Source organism: Sorex fumeus, unplaced genomic scaffold (genome assembly GCF_029834395.1).
Source record: "Sorex fumeus unplaced genomic scaffold, SorFum_2.1 ptg000044l, whole genome shotgun sequence".
NCBI lineage: Eukaryota > Metazoa > Chordata > Mammalia > Eulipotyphla > Soricidae > Sorex > Sorex fumeus.
The window spans coordinates 12,099,387-12,114,976 of NW_026606101.1; the positions used below are offsets into that span (position 1 = coordinate 12,099,387).

Consider the following 15,590-nt stretch of genomic DNA (forward strand, 5'->3'; position numbering starts at 1 on the left):
AAGTCCCAAGGATATTCTAACTTGTAATGTCCCATTACTAGCTTGATGACCTAACTAGTAATGGGATCTATTTATTTCACAGAAACAAGGTTGTTTCATGTCTAATGAGTTTTCCTTGAAGTTGAAAAATGATCAAAAAATTTGATTACATTAAAAAGACCATTTTGGGGCTGGAGTGATAGCACAGCAGGTAGGGTGTTTGCCTTGCACGCGGCCGACCTGGGTTCGATTCCCAGCATCCCATATTGTCCCCTGAGCACCGCCAGGGGTGATTCCGGAGTGCAGAGCCAGGAGTAACCCCTGAGCATCACCGGGTGTGACCCAAAAATAAAAAAATAAAAATAAGAAAAAAGACCATTTTGATATTTTGGCTATAAGCTTTTTCAATTCTTTTTCTTTTCTTTTTTTTTGCTTTTTGGGTCACACCCGGCGATGCTCAGGGGTTACTCCTGGCTCATGCACTCAGGAATTACTCCTGGTGGTGCTTGGGGGACCATATGGGATGCTGGGAATCGAACCAGGGTCGGCCATGTTGGCTGTGTGCAAGGCAAACACACTACCCGCTGTGCTATCGCTCCAGCCCAATTCTTTCATTTTTATGTATCACTGTCATATAAGAATGTCATATAAGTGGTCAGAGTGATAGTACAATGGGCAGAGCACCTGCCTCACACATGGTCAACCTGGGTTTGATACATATAGTCCCCCAAGCCCACTAGAAGTGATCCCCTAGTGAGTCCTGAGCACTGCCAGGTGTGGCGCCAAAATAAAACAAAAAAGAACATTATATACATAAGAATCACCAATTTCTGGGATTGGAGTCTTGTCACAGCAGGGCAGGAGCGCATACTTTGCATATGGAAGCTCCAGGCTCAATCCCTGGCACTTCATGATCCCAAGCCCTGAGACAGGAGAAGTTCCTGAGTACTGCTTGGGTATGACTTCAAAAGCAAAAACAAATAAAAAAGAGGTCAGAGTGATAGGACAGCAGCCCTTAGTGCATCGGGCTGACCTGGATTTGATTCCCGGCATCCCAGATGGTCAGTGCAGAGTCAGTGGCAACCCCTAAGCAAAAACCAAAAACCAAACCAAAACCAAAAAACTAGGGCTGAGGTGATAGCACAGCAGGTAGGGCGTTTGCCTTGCATGTGGCCAACCTGGGTTCGAATCCCAGCATCTCATATGGTCCCCCAAGCACAGGAGTAATTCCTGAGTTCAGGAGCCAGGAGTAACCCCTGTGCATGGCCAGGTGTGACCCAAAAAGCAAAACAAAACAAAACAAAACAAAAACCCCAAAACTATACACACAATTTTTTTAAACCTATCCTATCTGAAAATAAACCAGAACCCTAAAGCCTGTATTTCCTTACTCCCGAATCTTAAATTCACTGTGGGATTATCACCAGTTAGAGTCCCTCATATGTAATAGTTATTTACATTTGCAGTTTCCTAATTTGCAAATGCAGGGTACAAGAATCAGGCCATTTTCAGAAATGCGTCAGTCCCTGCAGTAGGTTACAGGCGCTGGGCCACCCCAGGTGGGAATGGGTTTTGTGCCTTGGCCTGTTCCCCCTGGTGGCCTGATGGCCACCATCCTTCAGAGGCCACCGGACAGTCAAGGTTTGGGCCCTCAGTGGCGAGACACACAGGGCCTCATGGGATGGGGGTGGAGTCGCCCCTTTTCTCCCCATCCCAATGAGACCGCGAGTCACTGCCTAAGAACGGCCTCTCTGGCTCCTGATCAAGCTGCTTAATGGCCATGATCCCAGAGACTCAGGAAGAAATCTTGGAACCTAGAGCAGGTTTTGGCAAGAAATCCCTCCAGACTTAATTGCTGAAATTTTGGAATTTCAAAATCGCATGGTCACTACTGCAGCCACGCGGCATCATATGTTATTCATGACCAGTAATAGAAAACAAATTGTCTACTATTGCCTTTTCGGCAGATCTGAGTATTGGGGTAAAATCCCAAACAATAATGGTGGGTGTGGTGTCGAAATGTTGAGTGTAATCAAAGCATAGAGAGAGTAATTTGGAAATCATCTGCCCCACACGGTAGCGGGGAGGGTGTGGAATGGGGGTATACTGGGGATTTTGGTGGTGGACACTGGGCACTGGTGAAGGTACAGGTGTTTCATTGTATGACCGAGACTTAAACCCGAAAGCTTTGTAACTGCTCTCACGGTGATTCAATAAATAAAATTATAAAAAATGGAAAAAAAAAGTAAGGCGGAGTTCATGCACAATTCAATCAGCCTAATCAGTGGCTGAATAAATAGCAGTACTCCTACATAAAAAAAGAAAAAAAAAAAGAATCAGGCCATTTTTATGGAAAAAAAAAAGATAATACCTTGCTCAATTCCTCAAACTATCTTTACACCATTTTGAAATTTAAACCAAGATTTTAAGTCAAACTATATGACTGCTCTGTCAAGAAATAGAACCCTTCTGGCATTGGATAAAAAACGTAACTATATGGGGCTGGAGCAGTAGTATAGTGGATAGGGAGCTTGTCTTTCATACAGCTGATTTGGGTTTGATCCCCAGCACCCCATATGTCCCTTGAGTCCCGCCAGTAATGATACTGAGCACAGAGCCAGGAGTAAGCCCTGAGCACTTCTGGTTATAGGCTAAATACCCCTCCCTCCAAAACTGTACATGTCCAGCACTTGAGAAGAAAGCAGAGGGCTTGGTTGCTCCTGCTAGCCCCCAGCCCAGCCCACAGAGTTAACGTGAGTTCTGACCTCTGTTGATTCTTCTTGTTCATTTATGACGAGGAATGCATCCTCTGCAGCCTGCCGCTTGACATCTGCTATGGTCTGCTCCATTCGAGCTCGTTCGGTTGCAATCACTTCAAAGGCTTTTTGCTCTGCCTCAGCAACAGCTTTCTGTACCTCTGACATCGCCTGTATTTTCACCTTATTCACAGCTTCTTCTAGAAGAAAGCGACAGTAAAATCAACTGGCCGAGAAATCTTTTCCCTCCCACCCCACACCATTTCTAGGAGGTGAAATAAGATGACTCTCTTCTAAACTAACACAGGATAAAAATTTTGGGATTCCCGGAGAGTGCGGCTGCAAATATGCCACGTGAGATCTCAAACTTTACAACACTGATAACCCAGGAGTAGCACACCAGACTGGATGGAATGTAAGTCAACCAATCTCAATTAAAAAAAGTATCAACATAGAAGGCGTAACCTGTAACAACATCTTAGTAATCTCTTGTACAAGGGGTTAATGGCTCCAAGGTGAGATACAGCAATCTTCACTTTCTTCTAAGGAAACGTTATTTGATCATTCTTTTAGAAAATTATTTATAACAAGCAATATTAAATACATTATTGAGGGCCTGCTATCAAGGCATGCTTAAGGGGTAGTCGGGAAAACTGAAAATAATGGTGGAAGGTGCAAGGGATTGGTGTTGGAATATTGGATGTCTGTAATAAATCATAATAAACAACTTTGTTAAAAAAAAAATGAAATGAAAGTGGTAAAAAAAACGTAAGAAAATAAAATCAAACAGGGAAGCCTGGAGAGACAGTACTATGGATAAAGCCCCTTGGGCTGAGATGCAGATGGAAACAAATTTTTGGAAAGTCTTGAATCCCAAACTTTTTGGGGGGTTTTGTTTTGGAGGTCACACTCAGCTGTGTTCAGAACTTAATCCTGGCTCTGTGCTTAGGGATCACTCCTGGTGGTGCCCAGGAATACACTGAGTGCCACGGATCAAACCTGAGTCAGTCGCATGTAAGGCAAATGCCTTGCCTGCTATTCTCTAGACTCCTGCATCCCTCAATTTTCTAAAGAAAAAGCACTCTATGCAGGGGCTGGAGAGATAGCACAGAGGTTAAAACACTTGCCTTGCAGGTGGCTGACCAAGGCCTTGATCCCTGTTACTGTATGGCCTTCCAAGCATGACCAGGAGTATCCTTTGAACAGAGCTGGAAGTAGTGCCACCCCTACTCAGGAATACCAGATATTGTCCAAATGCCACCCCCCACCCACTCCTTCTGAAAAGGGGTTCTAAGCAAAAAAGAAGAAAGACAGATAAGAACAGAAACATTGGGATAATAATCCAGGTGACAGAACATATACTGAAATAGCCAGAAGCAAGTGGTGCAGAGGAGGGGATGAGGCAGAATGAGGGTGGTGGCATTTAAGAGTCTGGTTGTGGTGTTATGCAAACGAATTGACAATAGGCAAAAAGTTGGTTTGGAGGACAAATGAGAAAATCAGGGTGCCTCTGAGGCAACCAGTTTCAAATGACCAGAAGACAGTTTGGTATATACTAAGTTTCAAAGAGATGATTCAGAGACAGATTTCGAGAAGTACAAGGTTTTCATATATTATCCAGTTACCATCATCTCTTTACCTCCTAATCACTTTCTCTCATCCTGCTACTTTGCTTAGCATTTAGCGGATGTATATTCCAAATAGTATAGTATGTATCTGAGCTCCAGCCCCCTTGAATGTGCACGACTCCCACTTAACATCTGGGCAATACCCCCTTCCAAAAAACAAAGTATAATAAAAAAAACCCTGAAAAGCACAGGGTTTCAAGAACTATTCCAACAGCAGAATGAAACCAAATATTGTAGTATGTGAATACAAGTGTAGATACTAGTTAAGAGAATAGGCACAAATGAATTGCTGATGATGCTTAGGGGCTACTTCCGGCTCAGTAATCATTGATCCATGAAATGCCAGCAGTTGAACATTACAATTCACTTATGGTAAGGCAAGTGCTCTACCAGAGTCATATTCCCAATCTTCACAAATTTATTATGGGCTGGAACAATGTTACAACAGGTAGGGCACTTACTTATGGCAAATCAAGGTTCAATTCCTGGCACCCCCACGTCGTCCTACAGCTCCACCAAGAGTGATCCCTGAATACCACTGTGTGTTACCCAAAAACAACAACAAAAAAATTGTTCCATTAATTTGTCTTTGGGCCATACTTATGCAATGCTGGTGATTAAATTTGGGCATCCCATATGCAAAGCGTGCACTCCAGTCCTCTGAGTTATTTCCCTAATCCCCATATATTTTGTTTTGTTTTGGCTTTTTAGGCGATACTTAACTATGCTCAAGGCTTACTCCTGGCTCTGAGCTTAGGGATCACTCTTGGCAGGGCTTGGGTAACCATATGGGGTACCAGGAATGAAACTCCAATTGGCTGTATGCAAGGCAAGCATCCCACCTACTGTACTGTCCAGCCCCCATTCCAAATTCTTAACCTGCAAAGTAACACGACAGTCATCCCAGATGTGTCAGAATACTGGAGAGTAAAAGGCAGAAGGCTAGAGCTCTATGGAAAGAAATAAAACAACTACATTCTAAATTTTTGCTTCAAATTGGAGCACATATGAGTAGACACAAACATACCAGTTTTTTTCCAGAACTCCACAGGTACATATCCTGTCCCTGGCCTGCTGTTGAATTCCCGCTGAGAATCTACAGAAGAGATAAAGAGCATAGAGTAAGAAGTTCTGTGCACTTGGCATTTTTATTTATATTTTTAAAAATTAACAACTTTATTTTGATTAAGCATATATGTCTGTTTAGTGCAAAAATACTCTAGTAAGGGATGAAATAAGATTAAAAAATAGCACATTTAAATTTTAATTTAAAAATACATACAGCCACACTTCAAATATTAACATAGTGACTAAAAAAGTGTGTTCTGGTTCTAAAATGCCATGCTTCCTCTGTATTGGGTATATCCTACCAAATCACAGACAAAAGGTAGATTGGGAGTACACTTACTCAAAATTTTACATTATTGGCCAACCCCCAGTACCAAACGTTCCCCCAAGCACCACCAGAGAGCAGCACGGTTGTGACCCAAACTCAGAATAAAGCCCCAAAACACATTTTTTCCCAATTGTATTCTGGGGCCAGTGAGATAGATAGCTGAAGGGTTGAGCAACATGATCTGTGTTCCAGGACATGGATTCATCCCTGGGATTGCACGGTCCCCTGAGAACTGCCAGGAGTGAGCCTTTCGAAGAGCTGGGAGTCGCCCCCAACCATCCCCCTCCTCCCCACCCACCCACCCACACACACACACACGCACGCGCGCGCGCACACGGGCACACATCCCCCCAAAAAAGAAATAAGCAAACAAAAACCACCCCCCCCAAACCAACCAAACAAACCAAAAAAAAGCAATGCAGAATTTGACTGGGAGATAGAATGGGGTTAAGGTGCTTAACCCCATTATATTAGATTTGCGTGCAGCAAATCTAATATGATCCCTGAACAGAGCCAAAAGTAATCTCTTAGTTCCACTAGGTGTGCTGAGTTCTCCAAACAGCAAAACAAAACAAACCGATAGAGTCTGCTTTTGTGTGTCTCCCAAGCACTACTCAGGGGACCTTGGGGCGACTCCTACCAATACTTGGCCAACAAGGCCTGACTGGTCAATGCTCAAGCGTGATGGTGTTGAGGACTACCAGGGCAACCACTGTGTGTTTGGGGGGGTCTCCAAATTCACACGTGATAGTGCTAGGGGCAATTTTACATGGCTGGAAATGGAATTTGGGTCCCTATACATGTAAGACATGTACCTTGACCAATAAACTATTCTCTAGCCCCAGAAATCAGTTTTAAATGACACTAGCAAGACTTACAATCATGAATGGAGAAGAGTAGACCCATGTCTACAGTTCACTACAATCTATAGCAGCTCACCTGTAAATTATACAGACTGAATGATAGACAAATAAAAAGGTCTGGGATTTGGATGGTGAACTTTGAATAAGTTTCCAAAACTTGTTATGGGGATAATTTGTGAGGTTCAGATGATGAGGGGCACATGATCATTCCATTTTTGTAAATGGAATCATTTTACAGCTCTAAGAATTCTTTAATGTCTTACTGTGTTAGGTATCTCACACAATGGTGCTAATTTATGGTAGGCAGAGTCACTCTATAGGCAGGGTCGGGGAATAGACTCTTGGTTAACAGTGGCTCTAACTCAAAATCCCCCCCCCCCCGCTTTTTTTTTTTTTTTTGATGGGACCAATGCCTGGGCACCTGGAGGGTGACTTTTGGTTATTCTGAGCCCAGTGCCCAGATGTGCAGACATGAGGGTTTTTGGCGCTTGGTACTAGTGATGTGCTGAGTGCTTGAGTGCTGGAAGCTGAAGAGCTATATAAAGCGGGCAGGGCTGGGAAGGTTGAGAATTGACCTTCATGCTAGATATGCAGCCAAGCCTTTTGACCTATCTCTCTCATCTCTGATTCAAAGTTTTTTGGTAGTCTTCTTAAGACTAACAGCCATCATCCATGAACATACTAGATCTGTCAAATGAATAGCTTTGCTCTCTCCAATGAACACCGAACCTGAAGTGGGTGGGTGACTAGGGAAGTCACATATCACAGATGGCTCCTCATATAGCTTGCTTTGGTACAGGGTACCTTTTCAGTTATGAGGTGAATGTGATGGAATATTTTAGGGGAACAGCTCTGGCATCCTGGATTGTGGCTGCAGTTATTTATAAATCTTCCACTTCATCTGAGAAAAAGTGAGACAGGATAATGAAGCTCTGGTGCAGTAAATAAGGCCTACCAGAAAAAGTCCTGACAAAGTAAAACTTTTTTTCTAAGAGGCTGCCAGACAGTGGGTGATAAATGCTGTTTTCCCATATGGGGCAGGGGTGTAGAGGATAGATGGTGAGGTAAACACTTTTAGTACTAATATGAGAAATAAATGTGATCTATACAATAGAGCCTAGTATAGCTGAATTTAACTACCAAACAATCTTTGATGATCACTGAGCATATAAATAAAGTTTAGAAACAGAACAAAAATATAATATTTCATTTTTCGTAAGGAATAATCACAATTTCCTGAATAATCCAGGTACTAGAAGTTAATGTATTTTCTTCTTCGTCGTCTTTTTTTTGCTTTTTGGGTCACACCTGGTGATGCTCAGGGGTTATTCCTGGCACTGCACTCAGAAACTACTCCTGGTGGTGCTTGGGGGACAGGGGATGTCAGGGATCGAACCCGGGACAGCTGCATGCAAGGCAAACACTCTCCCTGCTGTATCACTGCTTCGGTCCAAAGCTAGATGTATTTTCTCATTTACTTTTCATACTATCTTCATAATCTAGTATCATCTTTTAAGTAAAACAGGAAAAGCCTTCTTTGCCACATTAGATAGGACTCTCTCCTTACCACTGTTGAGAGAATCTGCATTCCCAGGACTGTGCTGCCTGGAAACCAACTCGCTCCCTGCTTTCCTCATTTCTGTATTTTCATTATAGCGCCTTTTCCAGTAGTTGAGTTCTTCACGATCAGATTCCTGACAGCGCCGAAGAACTGCCATGGAACGTCTTGTTTTTTCTACCATTTCCATAATGCAATTCAGGGCCTGAGTCAGAAAGGAAGTAAAGCAGAAATGGATGAGGACATTCAAACAAGCAACACTGAAATATCAAGAACAGGTTAAAAAAAAAGAAAAGAAAAAAGGTTTAAGTATTAAATAAGTTTAACAATATCAAATTTATATATTATAGCCCCTTTAAGTATTTTTAAATATAACACGTGTAATGCATTTCCCCCCACCAAATTTCAAAATAACATTTTTTGGATTCTAGCTGAAGCAGCTAAAGTCTGATTTTAAATGGAACGCTATCTATGAATCTATATCTATCTCTCTCATCTATCTATATCATTTTGAGTTTTGGGGTACACTTCAGTGGTGCACAGGGCTTACTCCTGGCTCTCTGTGCTTAGGGGTCACTTCTGGTAGTACTTAGGGTATCAGGATTTGAACTGGGGTCAGCTGCATGCAAAGCAAGCGCCTAGCCCCTCCACTTTATCTGCAGCCCTTATATGAGCCTTGAAGGAATATATGGTGATGTCCAGTGAAAGCATGAGAGGTTAATCCTGACAACAGTCAGGAGTAGCTCCTGAGCACTGTTAGGTATGGCCTACCTGTCCTTCACCCACCACACCAATATCTTCCCAGCCCTTACAAAAACCCCCCCCAAAAGATCAACAACCCCCCAAAAAAATGGTAGACCAGGAATGAGGAATGTAGCACTGTTAAAACTTCAGGCTCCACCAAGGCCTAAGTAAAATAGAAAGATAGCATAGTAGGTAGGGCGCTTGCCTTGCATGCTGCCATCCTCAGTTCAATTCCTAGCATCCCGTGGGCACCACCAGGAGTGATTCCTGAGAGCAGAGCCAGGAGTAACCCCTGAGCATTACTAGGTGTGGACCCCAATTACCGCCCCCCCCAAACAAAAACAAAATCCAAAAGATTTTAGGCTCTACATATATGGATTTCATTACTAGTAGTACCGAGTCTTCCTCCATTAAAAAAAAAAAACTACAGCATATAAATTTCATGGAGGCATTACATCTTCTCCCTCTGTTTAGTTGAAGGGAAGCTCTTTTTTTTAAAATTTTTTTTTAATTTATTTTTTTACTTTTTGAGTAAAAAACTTTTGGGCCTGGAGCTATAGCACAGCGGTAGGGCGTTTGCCTTGCACGCAGTCAACATGGCCGACCCGAGTTCGATTCCTCCGCCCCTCTCGGAGAGCCCAGCAAGCTACCGAGAGTATCTCGCCGGCACGGCAGAGCCTGGCAAGCTACCCGTGACGTATTCGATATGCCAAACACAGTAACAACAAAGTCTCCAATGGAGACGTTACTGGGCCGCTCGAGCAAATCGATGACCAATGGGAGGGCCTTTACCTTTACTTTTTGAGTTACATCCGGCAATGCTCAGGGGTTACTCCTGGTTCTGCACTCTCAGGAATTACTACTGGCAGTGTACTGGTGGACAATATGGGATGCTGGGGATCAAACTCCTGTTGGCTGCATGCAAGGCAAATGCCCTACCCACTGTGCTATGACTCCAGAAACTCTCTTTTAATGAGAGAGAAGTTCTATATTTTTATACCAGTTATCATATTTAAAGTACAAATGAAATAAAATAAAAATGAGTACATGTATTTAGCACTTCCTGCATATCAGATTCTGTGACAAGTTACATATGATTATGTTTCTCCAATGAATTCAGATAACATAGTGCTTTGTTTGTTTTGGACCATACCTAAAGGTGCATTCAGTGATTACTCCTGGCTTCATGCAAAACGATCATAGTTATACTGACTTCAAACATACATATTATTTCACTACTGGCAATATTAAGAATTAAAAGTAATAAACAGGAAAGTTGTACATTAAACATTCTTACATGATCAAGATGTTTCCATTCATCAGCCCATTCTCTTTCTGTCAAACGGTGGTCTACCAACTCATCTTGATAGCCTCCATTTAGACCTATTAGAAATTAGGGATTAAATTTAAATACAGAAAATAATAGAACAGATCAGAATTCTATCAAGCAAAACACATACAACCAAACTAATTTTGGCTCTCTGTGGGTCCCACCTGGCAGTGCTCTGGAACTTCCCTCAGTGTGTGGTCAGGGAAGAGTACGGTGCTGGGGATCAAACTCAGGTGAGAAACAGACAGCAGAAGTGACCACCACTCACCCCACATTGAGGCAGAAGCAGCCTCCAACACCTTTAAGTGTAGCCCAACACCTCCTGCCCGCCACCAAAAAAAAAAGTTTTCCTAAAACAGAAATACAAAACTGACAATAAAGTTATGATTTTTAGCATATTCTCTCCAAAAAGATCAACCTGGCAAAATAAAGAGAAATGGGGATGGGGTGTGAATAGGACTATTATCAATCAGCTTCTCAGGGAGGCATTATAACAAACCAGTGAATTCTGACACTTTGGGCATCAGACACTTGGAATCTGAATACTGTCTGTTACTTTCTAGCTATGTTAATTTGGTCCAAGTTCCTCCCTCTCTAATCAAAAGGGGATATCCCTGTTGGGAATGCTGTGAGGATAAAGCGATAAAGTAATTATACCACAATCTACATGGTATCTGAAGACTTGGTAAATGCTGGCATCTTAGAACATCACTGTTGTCATGATTGTACAATCCTGCTACACTTCTGAATCCAGGGTCCTACTGCGGTACAAGTCCCCAAAGGGGAGAAAAGAACCTCTGAGAGGCATGGAATAGTTACCATTTAATATTCCCTAAGATACTCTCTCAATGGAAATTTGGGGAGAACCGTGGAAGCCAGTAGTCTTTTAGTTCTCTCTTCAGATACATATTCAGCAGCTAAACTCTGAAAAATGTTCTGTGATTGAGTTTTGCTAGGGAACATTTTGGTTTCTTCCTAAATTTCTTCCTAAACATACCAAGGAGGCATATCCCAGACATTTCAAATGAAACAGTGACTCAGCACAGGTAACTTTATTTTTGTCATTTTAGAAATGAGTAATTTGAAGTTTAGAAAGTCAAAGAATCTTGCATAAGATCACAAAGATAAGTCAGGATGCAGAATCATGATACAAGTTTAGTCTGGGAAGATAGATCAGAGAACTTGGAACACACTTTGTGTGCATAAGGCATAGTTCACTCCCTAGCATTCTTTATTTCGTTGACCCCTAATACCACTGGGAGAGCATCCCCCCACAAAGGACTGAAATATAGATATAACTTATCTCCCCGAGCGATCTAAATATCCATACTTCCACTACAATGCCATATATTTTATGTTTTTATTGTTTAATTTAAAAAATGTTTTAGTTTGCTTCTTTGCCTTTCAGTCTATTTTTTGACCATTTGAGAATAAAGGTACACATATATTCTTAAATATTTCCTGTGGGGGCTGGAGAGAGTGTTCAATGAGCTGGAGTGTGTGCTTTGCATGAAGACCAAGTTTCAATCCTTGACATGATCTCCTGAGCACCACACAGGGAGTTGTCCCTGAGCACTGCCAGGTGTGACCTCAAAGAAAAAAACACCAAAATTTCATTATGCATGTCTGAAAATTCGTTTAATCCTATTTTATCCTATAATAATGGCTATAATGTATAAATTAAAATCTAGTCACATTAGATCAAATACAACTCTAATTTTGTTGCTTGTATTGGGGTCACACTCAGTGGTCCCAGGGGATCAGGTGGTGCTGGCAATTGAACTCAGGTCTCCAGCAAGCAAAGCTTGGTTTCAGTCCTTTAAGCCATCTCCCCAGCCCCTGTAGTATTCTTTTCTAAATATCATGTTACCTTTTACTTACTAGTAAAAGGAAACAATGCTATTATTTTATGATAGCATGATAGGAAATAAATCCAAGGATTCAATCTGAATTTAAGTCATTAACATTTTTGTTTATGTCACTTACTAAGATTGTGGTGTCTATCACGAACTTCTCGATGCTCGATTATCTTGTTCGGTTCACGATATAGGTGGGAAGTTGCAATATCTTCTAAGGTATAATGCTGAAGAGGAGGAGGAGTAGGATGGAACTGGGCTCCAGGGTTCATGAGTGGCACAGTGAGGGCAGGACTGTGCCGGGGAGCTGGACTGATGGTACATACTCTTTTGGCGGGAGGCTCAGGAGCAATGGAATCTCTTTCAAAACCACTCTCTTCCCTCCTATGAAAGCACCCGAAGAACATATCTGAACCCATCAATAAATGTTCATGTAACATATCAACGTTATGCTATATATTTTCACAAATAAAAAGACTATAAGGAAAGGTATAATATGAGGCAGAAATGTCTCTGGAAGTCATGCAGGCAATGGAAATTGCTGACTTAATCCATCTTGTGAAGTGATCAAATCTGTCCATCTAAACCCCACAAAGCAATGGTAAGACTAAGGAGATGACAGCACTTTCCTGCATGATAGAAATGTGGAAGGTTATGGTTACTTCCTACTTAACTAGGAACATTTTTTATTTTTTGCTTTTTGGGTCATACCCAGAAATGCACAGGGGTTACTCCTGGCTCTGCATTCAGGAGTTACTCCTGGCGGTGCTCAGGGGACCGTATGAGATGCTGGGAGTCAAACCTGGGTCGGCCGCGTGCAAGGCAAACACCCTACCTGCTGTGCTATCTCTCCAGTCCCTCTACAAACATTTTGAGGTCAAATTTTCTATTACAGAAGTAGTAAATAGAACAACAATTCTTCACATGGGAAAAAAAGGCTCACATAATTAAAGCACTTGTGAATTGGTGGATTTTCAACTATTTAGCTTTAATTTAAACATTTTTCATTGTTAAAATATTGCTTCTTTGCTACCTACATCTTTTTGACAAACCATAGAATAATGTCATTCATACTGAAATTTCCAGAATGACTTCACATAAATATTCTGAGTGACAGTGATTCATAAGCCAGTACCAAAATTGTTTTTGATTTCGGTTTTTGGGTCACACCTGACTGTTCTCAGGGCTTCCTCCTGGCTCTGTGATCAGGGATCACTCCTGGCAAGGCTAGGGGACCGATATGGGGTGTCAGGATTGAACCTGGGTCTGCCTCTTGTAAGGTAAGTGTCTCCATCCCTCTGGATCTTTGATATTAACTTTTCTAAAAACTTCTCAATAAAAGAAAAAAAGCCTTCTGTAGATAATATTTCTTATGGCTCTAGAGAAGTGGGTCCAGAGAGTACTCTGGAGCGAAGTTTTCCTCCAGGCAAGTGGACTGTCATCTGAAGCTTTTTGTTTCTGTTTTTGAAACACATTGAGTGATATTCAGGGGCTATTCCTAACTGGGTTCCTGGGGCTAGCTCTTGGTGGTGTCAGAGAATAAACCCAATCCTCTTCATACAATGCATATGCTGTAGCCCTTTGAGCTATTCCTCCACATCCACAAGTGAAAAGTTAAAAAAATAATACTGTCTAGAAGATTCTCCTATAGATTTGAGACAAACTCTGTTGCCTAATGTTGGGACAAAGCAAAACTAACCTTAGAAATGTTGAGACAGTACCTATCTGTAGCTACAGAAATCAAAATTTCTTTCATGATTTAAAATGTTTCAAAAAAGCATGGGAAACAAAGCACTTCTCATCTCACCTCTCTGGACTGGGCCTCTTTCCGTTTCCATGCACTTCCATGAGTAGCTCAGAAGAGTCAGCTGGTGAGGCAATACTCGTGTTGAGCAGAAGGTGTTCATGCTGTGCGAGGTACTGGGATGGGGTTTGTTTAGCAGCCCGAGCACAGTGTAGCAATTCCCGCTGCAGCAGAGGCAGGTTGGCCTTGAAAAGAGGAGGAAGCGGGAGGGAAACAGTTTGCTTGGTGGGAGGCCCCATGCAGCAGGGCTTAACACCTCAAAAGGCTTTCACAAACTGGATGACACATGACAAAAACCATCATTCCTTTTCAGTCTGATTTTCATATGTCTAAGAATAATATGACATTTATTCTAGTAATTAGAATTGGTATCTTTTACACTCGCAAGATATAAATTTCTTTAAGGAAGAAAGTGCTTTATCATTGTGGCCAAGTGCAGACTCAAAGTTCAATAAAGGTTTGTTAAACAGTAATTATAAAACATATTTTTGAAGACTAAGGACAGTTGGAGAAGTGTTTTTATCCCAAGGGAAACAAGAGCATATAAACGTTTTAATTTTGGGGGTACCATACCTGATGATACTTTGAGGGAAGTGTTCCAATATATCAATTTAGACTATCTCTCGGGCGGAAATGAAAGGTTGCTTTTGTTTGTCTTTTTGCGCAACACTCAGCTGTGCTCGAGGCTTATTCCTGACTCTGCACTCAGGGATCACTCCCGGCAGGCTCAGAGAACCATATGGCGTACCAGAGATAGAACCTGGGTCAGTCGCATGCAAGGAAAACATCCTATCCATGGAAATATTGTCTGGGCCTCACATATGAAAGTTTTAATACATGAAGTAGGCATCCCTTTATCAAAAGTTAACTGACTAGGTAACATATGAGTGACTTAGCTCTTTTTTCTTCCCCAGTTGTAGAGGCCCACTCCTTGCACTGCAGAGTCATCCCCAGTTCAATCTCCAGCACCACATATGGTTCTCTGCCAGGAATGGTCCCTGAGCATGGAGCTAAGAGTATGCCCTGGGCACAGCTAGGTGTGGCCCCAAACCACATCATCCACCCACATAAAACATCAGGATCATAAAAGGCTGAAATGCTGCTCTAGATTCAGCAGACTAGAAAGATATGAAAATGAAATGCAAGATGTAAATTACGCATACACACATATATAATATATACACAAATGTTTCTTCCTATTCTTTTTTTAAAAATTGTTTTTGGGCCACACTGGGGTTACTTTGGGCTCAAGGGTTACTCCTGGTTCCGCACTCAGGAATTACCTGTCGGTATTTGGGAGACTATATGGAATGTCAAGGATTGAACCCAGATTGGCTGTAACACAGTACCTGCTGTACTACCTCTGGCCACCACACAAAAGTTTTCTTTGCTATAAACTACATTAGTGTGACAACTGGTGAAACGTGAACAAAATCTAGATAACAGTGTTACATAAGAGTTAATTTATTGATTTGAAAATTGTACTATTTAGATATATCATGTCTGTAGCTTATCTACAAACAATTTTGAAGAAAAATATAATAATATAAGATAAACATAACATTAAAATGTGAAGAATCTGAACAAAGGGTATAAATAAATCCTATCACTTTAAAAATTGTGGGAGGCAATAATGTTTAAAAAAAAAACATTTTCCAGTGTTTGGGGCTATGGGT

At 41.7% G+C, this 15,590-nt stretch overlaps 1 protein-coding gene across 4 annotated transcripts in view; it reads right to left on the reverse strand.

Annotated features, from left to right (window-relative positions):
- The window catches only part of CBFA2T2 (CBFA2/RUNX1 partner transcriptional co-repressor 2), a 115,433-nt gene that overhangs the window by 7,587 nt on the left and 92,256 nt on the right, over nt 1–15,590 (reverse strand). For 3 of the 4 annotated variants that reach the window (XM_056121281.1, XM_056121283.1, XM_056121284.1), the window contains exons 5-10: nt 13,918–14,099; nt 12,241–12,494; nt 10,222–10,307; nt 8,190–8,385; nt 5,391–5,459; nt 2,745–2,935 (exon numbers count right to left, since the gene is read on the reverse strand). In XM_056121281.1, coding sequence (XP_055977256.1) covers nt 2,745–2,935; nt 5,391–5,459; nt 8,190–8,385; nt 10,222–10,307; nt 12,241–12,494; nt 13,918–14,099 — 978 coding nt within the window. The remainder of the gene's footprint in view (nt 1–2,744; nt 2,936–5,390; nt 5,460–8,189; nt 8,386–10,221; nt 10,308–12,240; nt 12,495–13,917; nt 14,100–15,590) is intronic. The other variant, XM_056121282.1, reaches the window with a different exon arrangement.